This window comes from Phaenicophaeus curvirostris, chromosome 5 (genome assembly GCF_032191515.1).
Source record: "Phaenicophaeus curvirostris isolate KB17595 chromosome 5, BPBGC_Pcur_1.0, whole genome shotgun sequence".
NCBI classification, from domain to species: domain Eukaryota; kingdom Metazoa; phylum Chordata; class Aves; order Cuculiformes; family Cuculidae; genus Phaenicophaeus; species Phaenicophaeus curvirostris.
Window position 1 is genome coordinate 26,901,695 of NC_091396.1, and position 20,281 is coordinate 26,921,975.

General features: G+C 39.8%; 1 protein-coding gene across 1 annotated transcript; it reads left to right on the plus strand.

Moving 5' to 3' along the window:
- The first annotated feature begins 1,483 nt into the window (after positions 1 to 1,483).
- LOC138721172 (cytosolic phospholipase A2 epsilon-like) lies at positions 1,484 to 20,281 on the plus strand. The gene is made up of 21 exons (XM_069857936.1): positions 1,484 to 1,581; positions 2,285 to 2,368; positions 5,047 to 5,119; positions 6,079 to 6,215; positions 6,625 to 6,756; positions 8,206 to 8,246; positions 8,952 to 8,994; positions 9,489 to 9,564; positions 9,769 to 9,938; positions 10,079 to 10,165; positions 10,912 to 10,949; positions 11,668 to 11,803; positions 12,491 to 12,627; positions 13,054 to 13,276; positions 13,928 to 14,042; positions 14,428 to 14,565; positions 15,761 to 15,868; positions 16,525 to 16,716; positions 17,195 to 17,361; positions 17,715 to 17,901; positions 18,406 to 20,281. The coding sequence occupies exons 1-21, from the start codon at positions 1,555 to 1,557 to the stop codon at positions 18,612 to 18,614; spliced, it is 2,520 nt and encodes an 839-aa protein (XP_069714037.1). The 5' UTR covers positions 1,484 to 1,554; the 3' UTR covers positions 18,615 to 20,281.

Genomic DNA, 20,281 nt, shown 5'->3' on the forward strand with positions numbered 1-20,281 from the left:
TTGGAAATGTTATTAATGAAAATGAAAGCTTTTTGGCCATTGGCAGTTCGGGAGTGTCAGTCTCAGAGCCCCAGTCCTGGTGGACAGTCTGGTTTATAGCTTAGCCCTCCAAGAAGATGATGCAATAAAGCATTACCTTTAACTATGACTGAGAGATGCAAATGTTCCCAAGGGTTCTCTGTGACTTAATGAAAAATGCATTTCATCAAGCTACACAATTGCTGCTGGCACATGGAGAAAACATGCCCTGTATGTAGACACAACCCTTCTCAGTATTGTGAAATAACATAAATATTATGAAATAGCAAAAATTCATTATACCAGGTTGACCATGAGGACTGTTGATATTATTTTGCATGAGAATGTAAAACTGTGTTGGACAATAACAATATTTAACCAGTAAGCTTGAGAATGCTGAGGGAATGGGTAGCTTCTTGCTTGTAGGCAATATACAAGGAGAGCCAAAGGATTCCCTTCCCCCAAGCGTTTTTGGTATGTTATGACTTGCCGAAGACATAACAGCCTTTAATGGCCCTTTTTATATGTATTCCAGTGAGTTGGGACCTGTGTCAGTTTTGGTGGCGTGGGACTCAGCTGAGTGCTCGCAGAGGCAGGTACAGGTGTCCTGCTGTGGTGGTAGCTTTGCAAACATGCTGAAGACAGTGCAGAAGGAGGTGTGTGTGATTGGTGCTGAGATTTGCCTCTGGCAGCAGGGTTCATTAGGTCAGAAATGGGTGCTTAAATGCAGCTAGATTACAACCAGAGTCAGTCTGAGCCAGAAAAATGGTACTGAAGTATTCATGGAGGGTGGGGGTGAAGCTAAACTAAGAAAAGTTATTGCTTCAGGACCCTTCATCTGAACAAAAATAGCAACAACAAACCATTGGAAAGAAGAGGAGAAGAATATAATGACTTGAGGAGACTCCTAGCCCTGGTGGACTAAGGCTGAGTAGATATAAAGCACCATAGGACTGTGGCTGCTCCGCACACCTGGACCTGCTATTGCAGGGACACATAGTACAGAAACCCTCAAAATGGCTTTTACAGGACCCAGTTTAGTCTGAGAGCAGTAGTGTCATCCCTCTTTTTTTACCATTAGCTGTTTTTCTTTACTGCTTACTGTCCCAGGTATCCTAAATCAAATTAATGTACCATGGCTGCTTCTTATTGCAGAGTATGTATTTCTGTAGGCTTTGAAGTCTTGCTGAGTGGAAAGTTCAAACAAGAGGGAACCCTTCTCTTATGATTAGTCAAAAACGTGCCACTGGCCAGTATTGGGCAAAGTGGCTCAAACAACATATTTCCACCTACTGTGCAGGTGGTGTTTTTTTCCTGCTTATTCAACCACAGGATTCAGTTTCCTAGTATAAGAAAATGGGAGGAGAATAAGTGAGTTTAAGAAATCAAGAAGAGGTGGGGCTCTGAGTCAGTATATAAAAAGAGTTGCTCGACTGCATATGAGGCTGTGGAAGTACTGATGTGGCTGTGGAAGCTGGGAGATGTGAAATTGCATTGCCAGAGATAACAAGGGACGTGTATGTGACAGCAACCACAATGGAGCAAGATGGAATTTTTTCTCAGGTAAGAAGGGTGCCCAGCAAAACAAGGCATCTGGGATCTCAGCTGGTTATACTGCACATAGTGCAAAGATACTACTACATAGTAGTACACACATACTATATAGTGCAAAGGTTCTACTTTCTCAACCTGTCATTCAGTATAAATGACCCTGCACAGGTTGAAGAAAGTCAGTACTTCAAGAGCTCGTTAACAAAAATTTTAAAAGTGATAGCAATCCATAGGCAGGAAGCAAAAATTTCTTGGGGAATAAAGCTTATTTACAAAGAAAACATTTTGTATATTTGAGGGGATTCTTAATTTTAGGCACATAGAATCATAGAATCACATGATATATGCAGTCCTAGAATAGGTATTAACTAGCATGGAGACGTCTTCAAGGTCAATGACAGGATGTGTTGATGGGAGACAGGTTTGCTGTTCCTTTAACAGCTGGGCCCAGAGCTTCCTTCCCTCCCCTTGTGTCATGCAAAGGGTGGACCTTACCTTGCTGCTATGCCTCTGCTCTGCTTTACTGGGGTAGGACGGGCACAGGCAGTGACAGCTGGCACAGTAGGAAACGCCTGTACCTGCCAAGGCTCTATGGCCAGCACTGACTTTGGGCTTTCCTTCACTGCTGTTCTGCAGCTCTCATTTCCCAATGAGGACTGATTTTAAGAGACAGTATGTTTTTTTCCAGAGGTGACATTGACCTTTTTTCTTGCAGGAGCTGGTCACTCAAACCACTTGGCTAGGAGAAGGAACTACGTTGCAAAATCATGATGGGGAACAGCGGACTCCTCTTACAAAGGTGCTGCAAATGAGAATTTAAAAACAAAAATGTAAAAGAGACTTTTCTGCTGGGTGGAGCCTGAGTGAGAACAGATAGGGTTCAGCTTCTGCCTAACAGTCTAATTAGCTATGGTAGCCCATCCAGCTCTGTCTGTGGAATGCTGTCTCACTTAACATTTTGATTGCTTCACTTACAGAGTCTTGCTTCATGTTAAAGTCCTAGTGCTGTTTTCTATCCTTGGCACATGGGAAATGAATTCTGTTTTAACAAGATTAGTATCTTTGATAAAGGGTGGGTTTGAATAGGCTTCCTGCTACATATGTCTTGCTGAAGCATAAGGGCAAGTAGCAATAGCTGTGAAATTGTGCCACTTAACTCCCACAAAGATTATGGCACAATCTTGAAGTGGATTCTCAACACTTGATTTCCTGGATTAAGCCTTCTTCTGGCTTTTACAAAAAACTGATAGTTTCCCAGGAGGTTCTAGACACATATGAAAACTTCCCTCTACGAAATGAAAGGACAAAATGTGCTGAAAAAGATTTTTTTTACCTTTTTCTCTCTAGTTGGAGGATATTCAGTAATAATTAGGAACTTTTCCTTGTTCTGTTTCTGTGTTAAGTTTCTGACCAACAAGTCTTATGTTTATAGTTTAAGGAATAGCAACCCTTTCTGTTGATTAGTTGAATAGAAAACCCAAAGATGAGAAAATACACCCTAAAATGTAACTCTCTACGCTGCAGGGATCACGGCAGGTTCAGAAGAACAAATTTTTTTAAGCAAAACTCACACTTCTCATGGAATTTGGGCCATTTGTTATTTATACCTCTGTGATGTCTAAGCCAAGGCTCCCTGGTTATGACAGGGCACATCAACGTGCCTGAGTACTTTGTTCAGTCTGCACTACCTCCATGGTGTTTTCTGGTCACCACAAGCTATGAAGGTGTGGCTCCAGGGGACTCGAACCCTGGAATCAAGTTGAGCCCTTCCTTGAAAGTGCCTTCTGCAAAGACAACCACTGGCAGCATCAGTTACTGGCTCTGTAATTACTGAACACTTTCTACCTGTACCTGCCTCATTTCTATCCTTAGCAGTTAGGTTTAGACATGAATTCAAGTGCCTTTGATGGTCTTATGCATACCTGTTCTTTGGACTCTTAGCAGTGGTTTAGCAACCTTGATTTGCACAGTCAGTCACCTGCTGCGCAGCTGAACAGCACATATGTAATTGGTACCTTTTCCTAGGATATGGTGCTTTGGATACCTGGAGGCTAATTTTACCTGTTTCTTCATTAGCCTACTTGCTAACTGCCCATAGTCTCAACAACATATGTTTCTTAGCACTGGCTACATGCATTAACATAGTGAAGTTAAATATTATGAGACACATCACATAAACATATATTCCATCAAGCCTGTGAATACAGATACAGTCCACTGTTTATGGACAGTAAGAACAGAACATTATTAACACAGTACATTCCAATTTGTTTTGCCCAGACAACTAAATTAGAGCAGAAGTCCTGCTCTCCTTTCCCGCAGTACCTGTGTCACACTTCTCTCTTAGTGGGAATAATGAGGGTAGTGTCATGCTAATGCCACTGACAATGGTCTCCTTATAGTCACTACCTTTTTATAGGGTCATTACCTGTCTGTGGCCCTGTAATTGCACTAAATGCCTTTTGCATTTTAGAACTTTTGTAGCAAAATTTTCCTGCTAATTTGTGTTCCAACATATTATGTTTTTTCCTCCTTTCCATGACTGTAGAAATAAAAGGTTAGGTGGAAATGGAGATTTTTGGTATTTATTTGTTTCTTTTATGGTAAGAGGAGAAGGAATGTAGACTCACATTTGTGCTCCAACATGAGACCAGAACAGCAACATAAGAGGCTAAGAAGTCAACCATAAAATCTTAATGTTGGAGACATGGTCTAGTGTGAAAGAAGGAAGCCAAAGGAACAAACAAGAGTTTCTTATCAGGTATAAACCAACATGTTTGCACTTCTTATACAGAACAGTGCAAAGAAACTCCATAAGCAAAGAGTTTGCATGGTTCAAAACTAGACAAAAACTGCTCACAAGAAAAAGTTAGAGGTGAGAGAAGCAGTTATGTTGCTGTAAGTGAAAAGCACACACTAAGTGAGTAGTATATTGAAAGTGCAAAGCAATGATCTCTTCTTCTAACATTAAAAGCAGCATGGGGGACAGAAGTCAGCATTGAACTCTGGGGATCACTGTAGTAATATGAGAAAATCATATCCAGTGGCCCAGGAGACTGAACGTGTGTAATGACTGTATGGGAGTTAATTCCCATGATGATAATTTCATCAGTTGCAAAAAGCCTAAGGCAGCTTTTCATATTCTACCTTGGAAATTTAACAAGTAAATCTTCTCCCAAGCTGAGTCTGAATCTTACAACTTTGTGCAGCTAGATTTAAGTTAGAAAGCCAATAAATTCTCTATAATAATACAAATCCACATATCATTCTACAAAAGCAGAGAAGTCTTTCAATCTGTCACTTGATTTAGATATTAATAGGAAAATAAATGTATTGGCCATTTCATAGTCACACAGAAAAATTCAACTAAGTTATTAATTATTTGGGTATTTTCTCGTGTGATCATTTCTGTCTTCAAAATATGCTATTTACCTTAGCGTTCATTCCTGTGTTTTGTGTGTTTTTCCCCCCCTGCAGATAGAATCATCCCTGTGTTACTTACTGACTGTAAGAATCATAAGAGCAAGAAACATCCATCAGGCAGATGTGTGTAAGTTTCTGCAGTGCTTTTTATGGCCCCTGTCATAGGGTACTAGCTTGTCTTGCACCGAGAAAAAGTTCTTTCTAGATTTCTTCCACAAATGGAAAAAGACCTCTCAATGGCATGGTGGTTCCAGCAATGAACATACTGTATTGCTCTTCTTTGTATCGGCCATGTTCTATGCAAAGGTAACACAAAGTTGTACCTATTGCACATATTTCTCTGTGTCCCCAAAGACAGCAAGGAAAGCTCTGCAGTCTGTTGAAAGCAAGAAATGTGGGAAGATCTGCATTTTCCTCCGGAGTGTATTTATGTAATAAAGGACACAAACTGGTTAAGATAATGCAACAAATACTGAAAATGCCCCTTATCTCAAATTTAGCTTGTACTCAAAGCTTTCTCAAGGCTAGATAAGCCAAATTACTATTCCCTTATTCCCTGTGCACCAGCTTTCAAAAATAAAATCTCATTAGGTGTTGCTACATTTTGCAGGTTCGCTTCTGATGGCCTGCAACTGAAATACAATATAAGACTGTAGCTTTACTAATGTGGAAATCAAGAAGCATTTTTTTGTCTATGTTTTGGGATTTTTTTAATGTTCTATCTGGCTAAAGTGGGAGCTATCATTTTGTTTCCTAAGCCCTTGAGATTTAGAGTACTGTGGTTGTCCTGGATTATTTTATCCTGGGCTAAATTGATTGATGACTTACAAGGAGAAAATCTTTTGGTTTTAGCGCATTTATTATATATCTACTCATATTAATCTAGATACATTTATTCAGAGAAGAATGACATCCTTATTTTTTCTTCATTCCTATTACTAAAAATTGTAATGTTTATGTTGGTCAAATACGTCATCATGTATCATAGTGTCTGTCTTTGAAAGCAAAGCTTCATGTTGCTCAGTTCACTTTTTCTTCCAGACCAAACCCTCATTTTAGATGTGTTTGTGTTTTTTTAACGCACAGTAAGCCAGTCTGATTGCTATGTGAGCCTGTGGCTGCCAACTGCTTCAACCAACAAATTTCAGACTAAACCCGTCAGGAACTGCAAAGATCCGGTCTGGAATGAAACCTTCTACTTCAGGATCCAGAGTCAGGTCAAGGTACTGAGGTGTGACTTCCCTGTTATACATGACCTAGGGAGCAACTGCCATGTTTTATCCTTTTGCAAAGGGCACATAAGTAATTTTCTCAAGAGGCAGGGAAATATGCAAAAAGATATGAGAAAAACAGATATCCTTATGATGATTTTCGATGCCATGAAAGACAAGTATCTCTCTCAGCCGCAGATAGACTATGACCTTTGAGATGCCTGTGATTTCATCTCATCCTTCCTAGGAGGCAGATGTCCACATGGTGTTAATTTCTCCTCCACCTCCTTCCCTTCATGCTCTTTATGCCCTCCCACTCTTCACAACAGCTGACTAAAACAGCTTTCCTCCGGAGCTCCTGCTTTGAATGAAATCTGACACATTTCTAAAGTCCCTTTCTTCTCTTCCCTTCCTTTCCAAGAATGTGCTGGAGCTGGCACTGTATGATAAGGATGTGATTACTCAAGATGACCACCTCTTCACGGTGTACTTTGATATAGCCAAACTTTCCCTGGGAGAGCAAGTCTTCATGCACTTCAAGTGCAATCCACAGGTGAGGTCTGAACTAAGAAATGGAATAGGCTGGCAAGAATGTGTTTGTCTACTTTTCTGTTTAAACTGTTATTTGCAAAATCTTACTTTTTTCTTTCTTGTGTATGGACTGCCCAGCCACATAAAAGGGAGTCGTTTTACTGTCTGATGTAAGAATGGCTCTTGGTGCTGGCCACAAAGGCTCACATATCTCAGGTGTCTTTGACAAATTGTTGATTTGCTGAGCCTGCCCCCATCACGGGTCAACGAGTGTGTCCATGCCAGTACATGATGCTTTTTGTCATCACTTATTACTTAATCTAGTAATTACGAAGTAACAACTGTGATCAAAACCAGGTGTCAAACTGGACTAGTTGGTAATTACGTACATGAGTGTTTAAATAAGGTATCTAAGTCAAGACTCTCGGCTTGGCAACAAGAAATATTCACATTTTGATTGCCTGAGGTGTCTCTGAAAGTCATACATCCCTCCTCCTGGTATGTTCTGTCTATCCATCTCCTTTTACAGTTCCCTCCCAGTCTCCTGTGCATCTGTCTTGCACCATTCAGTTGATTGTCACCCTCGTCTACACACACCCAGACTCCACTCTGCAGTTAATTTTCTTTAAATGCCATATTTGACCATTTCTTTCTCTGTAAAATACCACAGCAGCAGTGTGTAGACTTCCACTAGCCATTGGTAAAACAGAAACATTCAGTTAGCTGTAACCAGCTCGTTACTGACTGGGTGATTACAGGTGCCATATCCAAACCTTCTATTATAGAGTTTGCACAGCTACAGTAGTTAGAGTTCGAGTTCGAGTTAGAGTTATACCTTTCAGGCCATTGTACATTTTTTTTTGTCCTTTATTAATAACTTCTTTGTGGCTTTAATATAACTAAGTAACCTACAACATCATCTCACTTCTCTGTTCATCATTTCTCCTGTCCCCACCTTTATTTTCCTGTCTCATGTACTGTCTTCCACCTAGGATTTATAAACTTCACCACCACCCCACAGACCAAGCCTTAATGTTTATCTCTGCCCTGATGCCCTCAACACATTGACAGATAAAGCAGTTGTCCTCTTCTGCAGCTGCTTTGTATGTCATCATTTTACCTCCTTGCACCAGAAGGCTTTGGTTGCTCCCTTTAGCTGACTGTCTTTCTCTTTGCTGGCGGACTTGGTATGAGACAGCCTCTCTGCATGGGTCTATCCCTTGTGTGCCAGCAGAAACAGGCAAGCCAACTCTTTCTTTGTTAAGAATTCCAATCACAGCTGTCCAGAAACTTTCTATCAATAAAGAATCTTGAGATTCAAGATACACAGATGTGAGGTGGTGGGTACCTCTATTTTAAATGCTCTGCCTGTCACAAATAGTGTATGTGTACCTATACTGTGAAAGCAAGAACTTTCATTATGAGAACTGCTAGTAAAGCAGTACCAAAGCCAATTTCCTTTCTTTTCCAGAGACAAGAGGAGCTAGAGGTCGGCTTTGCATTGGATAATATGTAAGTAAACATGAGATACCACATTATCATCAGCAAAAAGAAACAGCAATTCAGAAACATGAAATAACCTAATCTAATTGTCCAAAGTGCATCATTCCTTGACAGTGCTGATAATGGAAATGTTTTCTTGAGGAATCTACTGTGAGCTGTGTGATGAATTGGTGTGTGCCAAGATGACCTTCCGCGAACTTCTGGCAGACAGGGACAACACCCTAAACCATTTTCTTTGCCTCATAATGAATACTATTTAAGATCAGGATACCGGGACTGCTGTTTTGTTATGTGTTTGAGAACAGCGAAAGGGTTTGCTGTCCTGTAAAGCGCAACACAAAATAATGCACTGGATTTATGACCTAGAGCCTTTTTGTCCCATCAGACAAACTGCAGGTTTTTTAAAAAATGGATTCCGTGAAACCATGAACAGGCTAAGTTTGGGGCTCAGTGTAAAATCATTACATGTTTTGGCCCAGCAGTGCCTATTTTTCTTTTCTCGCTGAGCTCCAGGACTAGATGAACTGCTAGGATGACAGTTCAGCCTTAACAGAGTAGGGTGAGGAAACTTCTACCATGAGTCTCCTGGGACTTTTCTTTCAAACCCAATATGCAGCTAAAATAAGCCAGAGGAAAATCAGAAGGGAGTGGCTCATGAATGATACTGTAAGTATACTGAATTATTAAAGAAGTATTTTTCTTTCTGTTTCCTAGTTCAGGTCCTCCTGAAACAATCATTACTAATGGAGTATTGGTGGTGAGTGTTATGTTGTGTCACCTTTCTTGTCCTTTTCCCACCCTCGTTTCCTTTGACTCACAGTCATCAGGCTGACATACCCTTTGACTGAGCACTGAAACACTGCAATTTCCCACTTCATCATCTGTCTCACAACACATCCTTGTGGATAGCACCCATGGAGAGCCTGTGTCTGGAACAAAAGGAACATCCCTCATGCTAGTATCAATCTGGTATTGTAAAAGCAACATATGGAAGAGGTTCAGGTCTCAGACATCAGTGGAGCAGTGAACTCTCCCTTGGGCATCACACCTCCTGAATTCCCATATTGTCAAAGAAAGAGCATTTCTCCCACCCCAAGCACACATAATTTCTTATATTTAAAACCTCTTTTTACACAGGAACTTTCTTACCATGCCATTTTTCTAATTTACTAGCTTTGTTCCTGTGATATTATTTGTTTTATTAAGTTATATATTATAATTGGGGTACTTTATAGTCTGTTTCTCTTACAGTCTCGCAAAATCTGCTGCTTGGAAGTCCAGGTGATTGAGAAGAAGAAGAAGAAGAAAAAGAAGAACTCTTTATCAAGTGAGGTTATTTCACCATCACCTGTTTTTAAATCATGTCACACTAATATTATGAAGGCAATAGGCTTAATTGGCTTACTGTAAGAATAAAAACCAAAACACCCCAAACCAAAACATGAGAACAGACATGTGACAGACTCTGTAAGAACTTGGGTTTCCAATATTAATAAGAAAACTCTTCTGTGTCTGCTTTTTGCTTCCTTAGAAAAAGAATTCTCCTTTAAAGTGCAAGGTTCTTATGAGGGCACCCAAGATACTATGCTGGGATCCGATCTAGTCTTCAGCTCCTCCTCTCCTGTTAAATTCCACTATGCCAGATACAAACAGCTGACACTGGATGTTATGCTGCCAGGAAAGAAACCACCTCCCTACTCTGTATGTTATAAGTGGACTTTATAAAATTTAGTAGTGGCATGTAAAGTAACATGCACCACAAATAATGACATTACTTTGCACTGAGGAAAAAGCATAACATTACTTAAAATATAAATTTGGATGTATTTGTACTTTTCTAGCGCTCCAGTGTGTATGATACAAACTCAAGCTCTCCGAATGTCGAACTTCATTCCCTCCCAAGTGGAAAAAACGTGATCTTAGCAGAGGTGACTGACTGCTTTTTTGTGGGATAGCTTGAGAAACCTAAGTGCAGAAGTCTGCATGCCCCTGATGATTACCAGGATGCTTTCTGATGATGAAAACCTGCAGACAAAAATGCCACAGTTGAACAGTTGTGGATCTTTATGTGATAGGGCTAGGTTGTACCTTGTTCTGTTTCAATGGGTGTGGGAATGAGGGGTATCTTATTACTCCATCTTTTGCATCTTACTTCATGCTAAATTTTAAGACTCTGCTTTTCCCCTTCTCAGGCAGTTCTCAGGCAGTTCAGTGGGGCAACTGAACTAACTGAGGTAGTGCCAGTTTCTTGGTGATGCTGACCACGCTTTGCAAAGCACTTTTAGATACATGGTTAAAAAAAATCCATACAAAATGGAAGGATCGATGTGTTGTAGCGAATATGCCACAGAAAGGGACAAGCAAATCCTGCTGTGTAGAATAGGAGTGTGGCTGCTGTCTGTCTGCCTGTCTAAGAGAGTTAACGTTGATAGGTACTGATTAGATATACATTACCATTCCTTTCCTCTTTAAACAGCAGTTGCTATATTCACTAGAAAGCACTGGAAATTGCCAAACAACTTCCCTGACAATAAACCATGTGGTCAATTCACATACACTGCTGGATTATTCAGAGCTCCTTATTTGTATGTGCATTGCTAGGAGGGCACAAGCTAAAATTCTTCCTGGAGCTGCAGGCTGTCATGCTTACACTGTTTGTACTCTTGCTTTCCAGGACAAAGGATTTGATTTATATGCGAAGGCAGAAGACTGGTAAGATACTTGGCAACTCTTGTAGGCTAACTTGTCCTTAACTGAACTTGTCTCATGCTTTACTCTTTACTGGAGAGAAGACACTCACAGTAGGAGAGTAGGTTGTGTGACTGGGTGATGCAGAATTCACATGAACTGAAAGCAAACTATATGTGTAAAATCAACAATACATGTAGATAATCCATACTGAGACATGAATAATGAAAAAGATGCATAAAATTGAAAAAAATTACAAGCTATAAATACATGCATACATACATTACACATGTATATATATGTAATATACATATATTACAAGCAAGTAACATGAGCTGTTATGCTCAACACAGTCTTTAACCTTTTCTTTAAAATTGTGTGAGACCGTAGCTGATCACCTGGTACTGCTAATCATGAAGTAGGTGAACTTTGCTGCCTACTTCAAGACAAGCTCTTAGGCTAAAGTATGAGAGAATTCAGACAGCAGATGTTTCAGAAAATACATGCAGGAATGTCTTCACTCGGCTGTTTTGGTTTGGTTTTTTTATAGAACTACTTAGAAATTTAGCAGTTCCTCTTTCCATCATTCCTTCATGTAGTATTGTATACATGCTTGGGAGGGTAGGAAAGGCTCATGTAAATTCTATACTTGTGGATCCAGTTGATTTCCTTGTACTGGAAACTCTGAGCTTGTCTACCAACAATAAAATGAAATATTCTGTTTTCCTGATCTCTTCTCCAGCCCCGATCAACTTGACATACGTTTAGGGTTTGACCTCTGCATGCAGGAACAAGACTTCCTATGCAAAAGGCAGAAGTATGTTGCTCCTGCTCTGAAGAAGGTCCTGCATTTGGAAAAGGATCTGCTGGATCATGAGGTCTGTAGGGCAAACATTTAAACATTCAAAACACCTAATGAGTGGTCAGCAGTAAGGACATAGCAGCCTAATAAGACTTCTTTCTCTTCCTAATTAAGTTATTTCTGATCTTTCTTCATCTTTAAATTTAACATTCACTTCCAATACTGCTCCATACCTCTAATCTCACCCTGCTATTTGTGTCCTTTGCAGCTGTTATCCTGAGTCTAACTCTTCTCCTGCTACACCTTCATTGCAAGCGAGGCTAGATATTCCTTATATATAAATGGCTTCTTCCACAGTCTTTACTCTACCTTTGTTATCCTTATTGATAATCCTTCCTCCTCTCTTTCACCTGTGAGATTTCTTTTTAATTCCTACCTTTAAAACTGGCTGGTTTTTTCACTCTTACTTTCTCTTTTTGGCTTGCATTAATGCATTTTAATTTGGTTTTTTACCAAGCACCTGTGTTGAACACACTGGAGACAAGTCTCAACTATCTAAGCAAAAACTGTCCTTACTTTTATTCCCGTTTTCCTTTATTAAATAAATAGTAGCTTATGTTCCAGCAGAAATCAATAGGAAAGAAATCTCTCTGGGCACATGTGGTGGTGTCAGGCTTTGTGTAGTAGGAGGTCTCTCCTTAGAGCCACAGTCAACTGCAGTCCACTGTTTGATTCCAGCCCTTTCTGTTTGCACATTTCACAGACCCCAGTGGTGGCCATTATGACTACAGGAGGAGGGATGAGATCTTTGACAGCACTGTATGGCAGTCTGCGGGGACTCAAGAAACTCAATGTCTTGGACTGTGCCACATACCTGACTGGCTTGTCGGGTACTACATGGTAAGTAGGATTGGGCAGTTCTGGGCTGGAGTCTTCCTGATGACACCAATGCACTAAAGTAGACTGAGGCTGACACGTGGTAGTCTGCCTATAATACCTTCTCAGCAATCCTGGTTTTTTGTTCTTCTTCAGAAACTGACAAATTGAAGTCTTTCCACGGGGGAAAGTCACTTAATTCACAACAGCATAAACCCAAGTGTTCTTCTTAGAACTGCTTACAGAAAATTGCTCAAGCCATTTGACAGGAGTAATTACTGTCACTTCAAAAGGAATATGATAGTTTCTTAAGGAACCAAAGACGGGAGACCTTTACTTAATTTCAAATCAAGAATTTAAAACAGGAACATAAAATGTATCCATTGCCTACTTCAGACTTTAGGTTGCCATATTTTTTTTCCCTCTTCAATTTATATTTCTTCTTTCTAGGACCATGTCAAACTTGTACAGAGATGCTGACTGGTCACAAAAGGATCTGGACAAGCAAATCAGTGAGGCTCGAAAACATATGACAAAATGCAAAATAAATTCCCTTTCCTTGGAGTATGTGAAGTACTACAAAAAGCAGCTGTGTCAACGGAAAAGAGAGGGCCGCAAAACATCTTTTATAGATCTCTGGGGGCTTGTCCTGGAGTCTTTGTTGCATGATGGGGTACAGTATGTCATAAAGCAGCATTTACAGTGCTTTACAATTTTCTGAAAGTTAATTCCTGGAGAAAATATTTTCTTGTTTGTTCAAGAGAAGCAGTTTGTGGCAAGACTGTGTGTATGCAAATGCATAGCTGTTTCCAAAACATTTGGTGGCAGTCTTTCAGATATCCAATTATAGTGTAAATCAACATTCTTTCTTGTGAAGTTTTGGATATGCTTTTCTGAGAAAACTCCAATACTGACATTTTTAAAAAAATACTGCATTTTAAGATTCTTTTTGGTATATACATATTACTTAGAAATAGCACAATTACATACATTGTCTTATTGCCCATTATCTTAATGAGAGGTATTAACAAACGGACCTGCAGATTTTTTTATACCAAAACTATTGCTTTCTGCTCTTCAACATTTCCTTCCATTTTCATCCCAATGGATCATCAAATAATCTGGCAACAGATTGGATGCCCACAGTTATTTCAGTAACAGAATGCATACAGGAATTTTGAAAAACATGGAACATTCCATAATCTAAGCCCAGCATGCCTTATACACTAGAGGCAGAAAAATTTCTGCCCTACAAGCTTAGATGTAAGGAAAATATTCCTGTGCTAATCCTCCTCTCAGTATAACCCTATTTCTGGAATCACAGAAAGACAACCATAGACTCTCTGATCAACAACGGGCCATTGACCGTGGTCAGAACCCATTGCCTATTTATACTGCAGTCAACGTCAAGAACAACTATAGCACACTGGATTTCAAAGGTAATTATGAGCCTTCTGAGAGTGATTTGTCTTTCTATTTAAGCTGGTAAATCCTGAGATGGTCTTTTTAGATAGTCTTTAACAAGTTCTCTCATTTAAACACCAAAGCTTCAGGTGATGTGTATTCAAATAATGTGCTTGTGGATAGGAAAATTTTGCCTGTCTATACAAGAGGCTCACAAATGTTCCAAACAATTTTCATGTTCACAAGCTTTCGTTTGCACCATGCTTATAATTCATTCCTATTGCTTTGAAATATTAGACTTAACTACAGAAATTATTTTAATTTTTAACTCCTTCCATTCCCATGCTAGCAACATCATTATTATCTACGGCGAAAGGACAGTACTCAAACATTGGTTTTGTCTTGTGTTCCTTTTCACAGAATGGGTTGAGTTCACTCCTTATGAAGTGGGATTGCAAAAATATGGAGCCTTTGTTCGCACTGAGGATTTTGGCAGTGAGTTCTTCATGGGTCGGTTGATGAAGAAGATCCCTGAATCCCGGATCTGCTTCTTAGAAGGTAAACTATTGTCTTAAAAACATCTAAACTATTTTTTTTTAATTGTCAACTATGTAAAGTAAGCACTAATAAAGCACTGGTGCATGACTGACAGGTCATTTTCACCATAAATATCTCATTGCTGAATTAATACTTACTATAATGGATTCAGTTTACTGTAAAAAGAAAATAGAAAATCCAAAGAGATAGACAAGTGGTTGTTTTCATTTTTAAGCTAGTTTTGAATAAAAATATAGTATCACTTCCAGTCGAATGACAAAATTCAAGTCCCTGAGAATCTATGGTTCTGCTCATGCTTCTCCAGAAGGATGAATTCCAGAGACTTTTGCCTGTCTCATATGCAGTCAGTAAATTGTGTTTCCTACAGACAGTTTACATGAGCCTTTACACTGATTCTCTACAGCATCGGGGTGTGTTTGAGCATGCAAGGTCCAGAGAGTCTGCTTTGGTCACACATCTCTGGCTCCAGTTTCTATTTTGCCTGGATAAGCCTTGGCTAAAGCAGCATGGTGACATCCAGAAGCATTTTTGCTATTGACTGAAGTGGAGTATGGGTACATGTTTTCCAGACAAAGAGACAAGCTGTTAACTTGTGACTGATTTGAGATGCAAACTTCTCTTAGACTTGCCGCTTCACTTAAAGTGAGGGAGACACTGTATTATTTTAGCCTAAACCTACACTGGAAGAGCATAAACAAAAACCAGTGAGAACTTGTGCCCAAGGGATAGCCAGAGATATTGTTTCTCAAGCTTAAAAATGCATGGTCACAACTGATACCTTGGTGTTTTAACAGGCTTATTCTCAAAATGAGAAGCCTACAAACTCAAATCGCATTGTAGTTAAAACCCGTATCAATATAATTCCCCATCAAATCTCTCAGATTGCAAACTTTCATCCTTTCTTTTTATAAAAACCTTGTGATACTTCCTTATTCTGAAAACCCAAGCTCCTTAAATCATATTAATTTACAAAAATCTCACCAATTGTTAAATATATATTCAGCCCTAAGCACCATAAAACAAAAACTCGATACCAAAATAAGGTTTATTAACCAGCAGACAGATAACAATGACACATCCTCCTTCTAAAACAAACTAAAGAAAATCATAAACCTCACAAATTTAATCTTATAATAACGGTTTTGTGATTCGTGATGTGTGACTGTTTGAATTACACAGCTCTTTCCTTTTACAGGCATGTGGGGTAGTTTGTTTTCATTAAATGTGTTATACATCTGGAATTCATCCCATTCATCAGAAGATTTCTGGCACAGGTGGACCCGGGACAAAATTTACAATATAGGTAAATTATCATACTCCCTCCTTGCTGTACATTTATTGGTTTTATACCATTAATATAAATAAACCAGTTCACCCATCTGCTATGTGAGGTATGCCCCACATATTTGGCTCTTTTTTTGAGTGTTTCTTCAAAGGTCATACTGCCTTTATGGAAGGAAATGGCTTTGAAGTCTTGTACTGCAAAGCATAATGGAAGAATGTAAAAATCTCCAGTCCTGTGATCTATGTGCTCACTGAGGGCTTGACACTGATGTTGGTAGATGAGTAAAATGTCCAGGAAAAATAAGATTGATCTGTAAATGATTAATAGAGCAAAAAGATTTGACTGCTTAAAGTAGGAGCTACCATAATACAAAAAGTACAACAGTTACCCTTTTCCAAAGCCTGTGCTCAGTCTGTTCCACAAGTATGCAAATGTTTGGTACAGATTTTTATTGCTTTCTGATACTGTGTCTTGTTTTTCATCCAAGTCTGAACTGTGTAAGGAAATAGTATTTGATGGGTAAGTGTTGCATTTTATTTTTTTCTTCATTTGTGCTTATTGAGTCTTTTCATCCTTTTAAATAAGGAAAAAACTGATTTTTATTACTTACTTTTATATCTTGAAGAATGACTTTTCTCTAGACAGGTAGAAATTAAGAGCTTTTCCCCATACAGACGAGGAACCTCTTCTACTGACAAAGCTGCACGAGCTGAGGACTCGCCTGTTCACACCTCCCGGCCCCCTCGGCAGTGCTCTTCGGAGTGCTCTCACCGATCGCCTCTGTATTGCCCAGGACCACAACTTCCTAAAGGGCTTCCAGATGCATAATGACTACTTGGAGAATAAGCACTTCTGCAGATGGAAAGGTAACAGAAGAACTGTGAGCTTGGGGAGAGAATAAACAAGCAATGAAATGAACCCCCAGATTTGATGTTACACTCATACTCCAAAGTTAGAGGCCATATTTGGTCAGTCTCATTATTAAATCAATCATTTGTGACACAGTGGGGTGTAAGATGGCGTGATGTTGAGCTTCATGCCAATAGTTTGCTGGTAGCCCACACCTCCTGAAGCAGGGGCACCAGGTCCTGATGGTGGTCCACCCTTTATCTGAGACAGACTGAGTGGGGAAGCACAAGAAACTCCTTATATGAACGTTGCCACTGCAGGTCCAAAACTGCATGTCACTGGAGTTGGGAAGGCAGAAGGGAATGGATACAGTAAATCTCCCTTCCCTGAAGATGGTAATCAATTAGGGCTCTGTGATCATGGTGTAAGACTAGAAAATGGGCCAAACAGTTTTGCACTATTGTACTTTACAGCAAGAAATATCTTTTCTTTTAGATACAGTGTTAGACACATTTCCCAATGAATTGACACAATCAGAGGATTTCCTGTCTCTGGTAGATACGGGATTTTTCATCAATACAAGTGTCATGCCACTTTTAAAACCAGAGAGAAAGGTGGACGTCATCCTGCATTTAAACTACAGTGCAGGATCCCAGATACAGGTGAGAGAAATCAGAGCAGTTTCTATTTCTTCACCAACAGCTGCATATCTGGAAGATTTTAACAGTTAGGTGCTTTCTGTATTGTTCCTTATGCAAGTCTTAGCAACTAGTATTTTTAGCTTAATGTTGCAATGTGATACTTCATTTGTAGACTGTATATTCTCATTTGTTTTTCTTGTATGACACAACTGTGTCATGCTAAGAACTCAGGGAAAACAAAAACCACTCCACTGACATGATGCTAGCCTTCACATAGCTAGCTTGGAAAACGCCCCCTTCATTACTGAACTCCCAGAAGTCCTGAGCCCTGAAATCCTATTTAAGTCTTAATACTGTTCTGTTCAATGATCCAGGCTCTGGACCAGACCTGCAAGTACTGCTCAGAGCAGGGAATCCTTTTTCCTAAGGTGGACTTGAGTGAAGAAGACAGAAAAAACCTGAAGGAGTGCTACCTCTTTGATGGTGCTGAGACTCCAGGAGCACCAATACTGCTCTTTTTCCCACTAATTAACAATACCTTCCAAAAATACAAAGCACCAGGTAAGTAATCAAGCATGTCAAAAAAGGTTGACACCACGGCCAGCCTATTAAATGGAATATATTTAATATATTTAATACTCCAAGAACTTCACTGTTGGCTCATTTCAATATATCAGAATTCTCTGATGCTTAAACTTACTTGTTTTATCAAGTCAGATTTGCTGTCATGCTGGTCCTGTTTCTATCCCAAAGCTAGTTAGCTTTCAGATAACTTTGATGTACCTACATGAGCCACAGGTGCAGCTCAGTATAGACCCTTGTAGACCATTTTTGCCCCCTCATAATGAGAAGCAACTGGTAACCACCTGAGACAGTAGCTGAGCTGTCAGCTCAAAAAAATAATTATTTGTTTAAAAAATAATTTAAAAATCCCACAAGAGTAATTTATATTATGAACACTCTCTGTGGAAAGACATCTTCTTTCCTTACTCTGTTCAGAATTTGCTTGCTTATGACCAGAGCAAATCCCATCTCTCAGCAGTGATTTTTTCCCCCTCATCCTAGGTCAGAAACGCTCAGAGACAGAGATGGAAGATGGCAAAGTTGATCTCTATGGTTCCTGTTCTCCATATTCGACATATTCGGTCCAATACACTGAGAAGGCATATGACCGTCTGGTTCAGCTGGGTGAATACAACATCCTGAATAATGAGGACCTCATTATGCAGGCCTTGCATATAGCAGTGGCACGTAAAAAACAGAAAAGGAAATAATGTCAGACAAGGAGGGATGCTTTTGTGTCCCTTAGCACACCAAGAGACTGAAGCTTCCTTTCGATTGACCAGCAGCCTACAAAGGATTCCTGCTCAATTTCACTTAATGGCAATTGCAGATGAACAAAGAAGGCACTGAAGAGAAACTTTCTAATCCAAAGAATTTCACTATAGCAATTAATTGCAACTCATCTATGACAATAGAATACAAAATTCATTGTATGGTTCAGAGGATGGGCAGCCATGAGGAAGAAAGTGCTAAGATGATGGTGAGCACGGTGCTAGTTTCCTTGAGAAAGAGTCTGAAATGTTTGTCTAATGTGTTTGGAGCAGACTATATTAAAAACATATTTTATTAATACAAATCGTACTTTGTGTTTGTGAGGTGATTGTGAGGCAAGCAGCAGCCTCTGGGCCAGGTTTATAACTGGGACTGTGGCACGTTGTAGGCAAGCTTTTAAAGAAAGAACAGCAAATATCATATGGTGTCCTGTGCGCACAGATCACCTCTAAGGGTGGCTCTGGGCAGAGGCATTGGAGGCACAGGCCATGGGTACCAGATCAAATGAGAAAGCAAGAGTGGTGATGAAGTTCTCCACTGCTTGGTCACCAAGCTCCTCCGTGTGCTTCATCACTGCTTCTTGGCTACCCATCACTCTTCCCACTCCTGGTTTGAGCAATAGTAGCATAATGACTAGAAATACAAGCTGAACAAAGCAACACTCTGACAGCTTCAATGTCCCTCAAAACAAAAGCAAAGATGTGCAGGTCCTAAAATTCACCAACCCCACCTGCCTGCACTGTTGGCTGGGTCTTGAATGAGCTCAGAACCTGCAGAAACATGAGGCACCACATGGGGTGAGAAGGGCTTTACATAGTCTTGGTGCAGGAAGATAAGTTTTGTGTTTTGCAGTAGAGTACCTAAAGAGGATATCCTACTCCAGGAATATATCATTTTCCTTTTGAGACAGCAAACATTTATGTTACCTATACTGTTGCTGTCAGCCTTGTGCCACCTGTGAAGAAGACAAGAAAGGTGCAGAGCTATAGAGATCCCTGGAACCTTTGGGAAGGTCTGCTACTGCAAATATATCCTTCTGCATGGCAACCTGTTGCAGGAGGACCTCTGCCTCCTGGGTTGTAATTTCTCTTGGACTGGCTCCGCCCCGAGGCCAGCACTGAAATGTACATACATGGCCTAATTTTCCCATTTGAGCCAAATGTGCTGTGATGAGAATGTGCCTAACCTAGGCTTTGGTCACTGTTCCCAGGAGGTAGGAGATGGAGGAGCATTTTACTTGCACCCATAGTAAAGATCCTTGAGCTTCTCTTGCTGCCTGATTTGTTACCTAGGGTTAAGATACTTTACTTGTTCATTTGAAAAAAAAAAAAGTAAGGAAATAGCTTCATGAGATTAAAAAACATGCAATCCTGAGTCATACAGTGACAGCAATATGAGTGCACTAGAGTATTTCTTTTCAAACACACAAATAAGCTTGTTTCGGTTAAGCTCATTGTGGGTACCCGTGCTCTAAGTCAAATTAATAACACAAAACACACTAATATTTTACAGACCAGATGAGTTATTTTATGTTTCTCCTGGAGCATTCACTTCTCACTTACTAACAGATGGTAAAAAGTCCCTAATTCTTCATGACTATCTATTT

Excerpts from the sequence above, each read along its gene's own strand:
- LOC138721172 (XM_069857936.1), top strand. The coding sequence starts at position 1,555 with ATGGAGCAAGATGGAATTTTTTCTCAG. Across the intron at positions 10,950-11,667 it reads TATGCGAAGGCAGAAGACTG|CCCCGATCAACTTGACATAC; the intron begins GTAAGATACTTG and ends TCTCTTCTCCAG. Across the intron at positions 11,804-12,490 it reads AGGATCTGCTGGATCATGAG|ACCCCAGTGGTGGCCATTAT; the intron begins GTCTGTAGGGCA and ends CACATTTCACAG.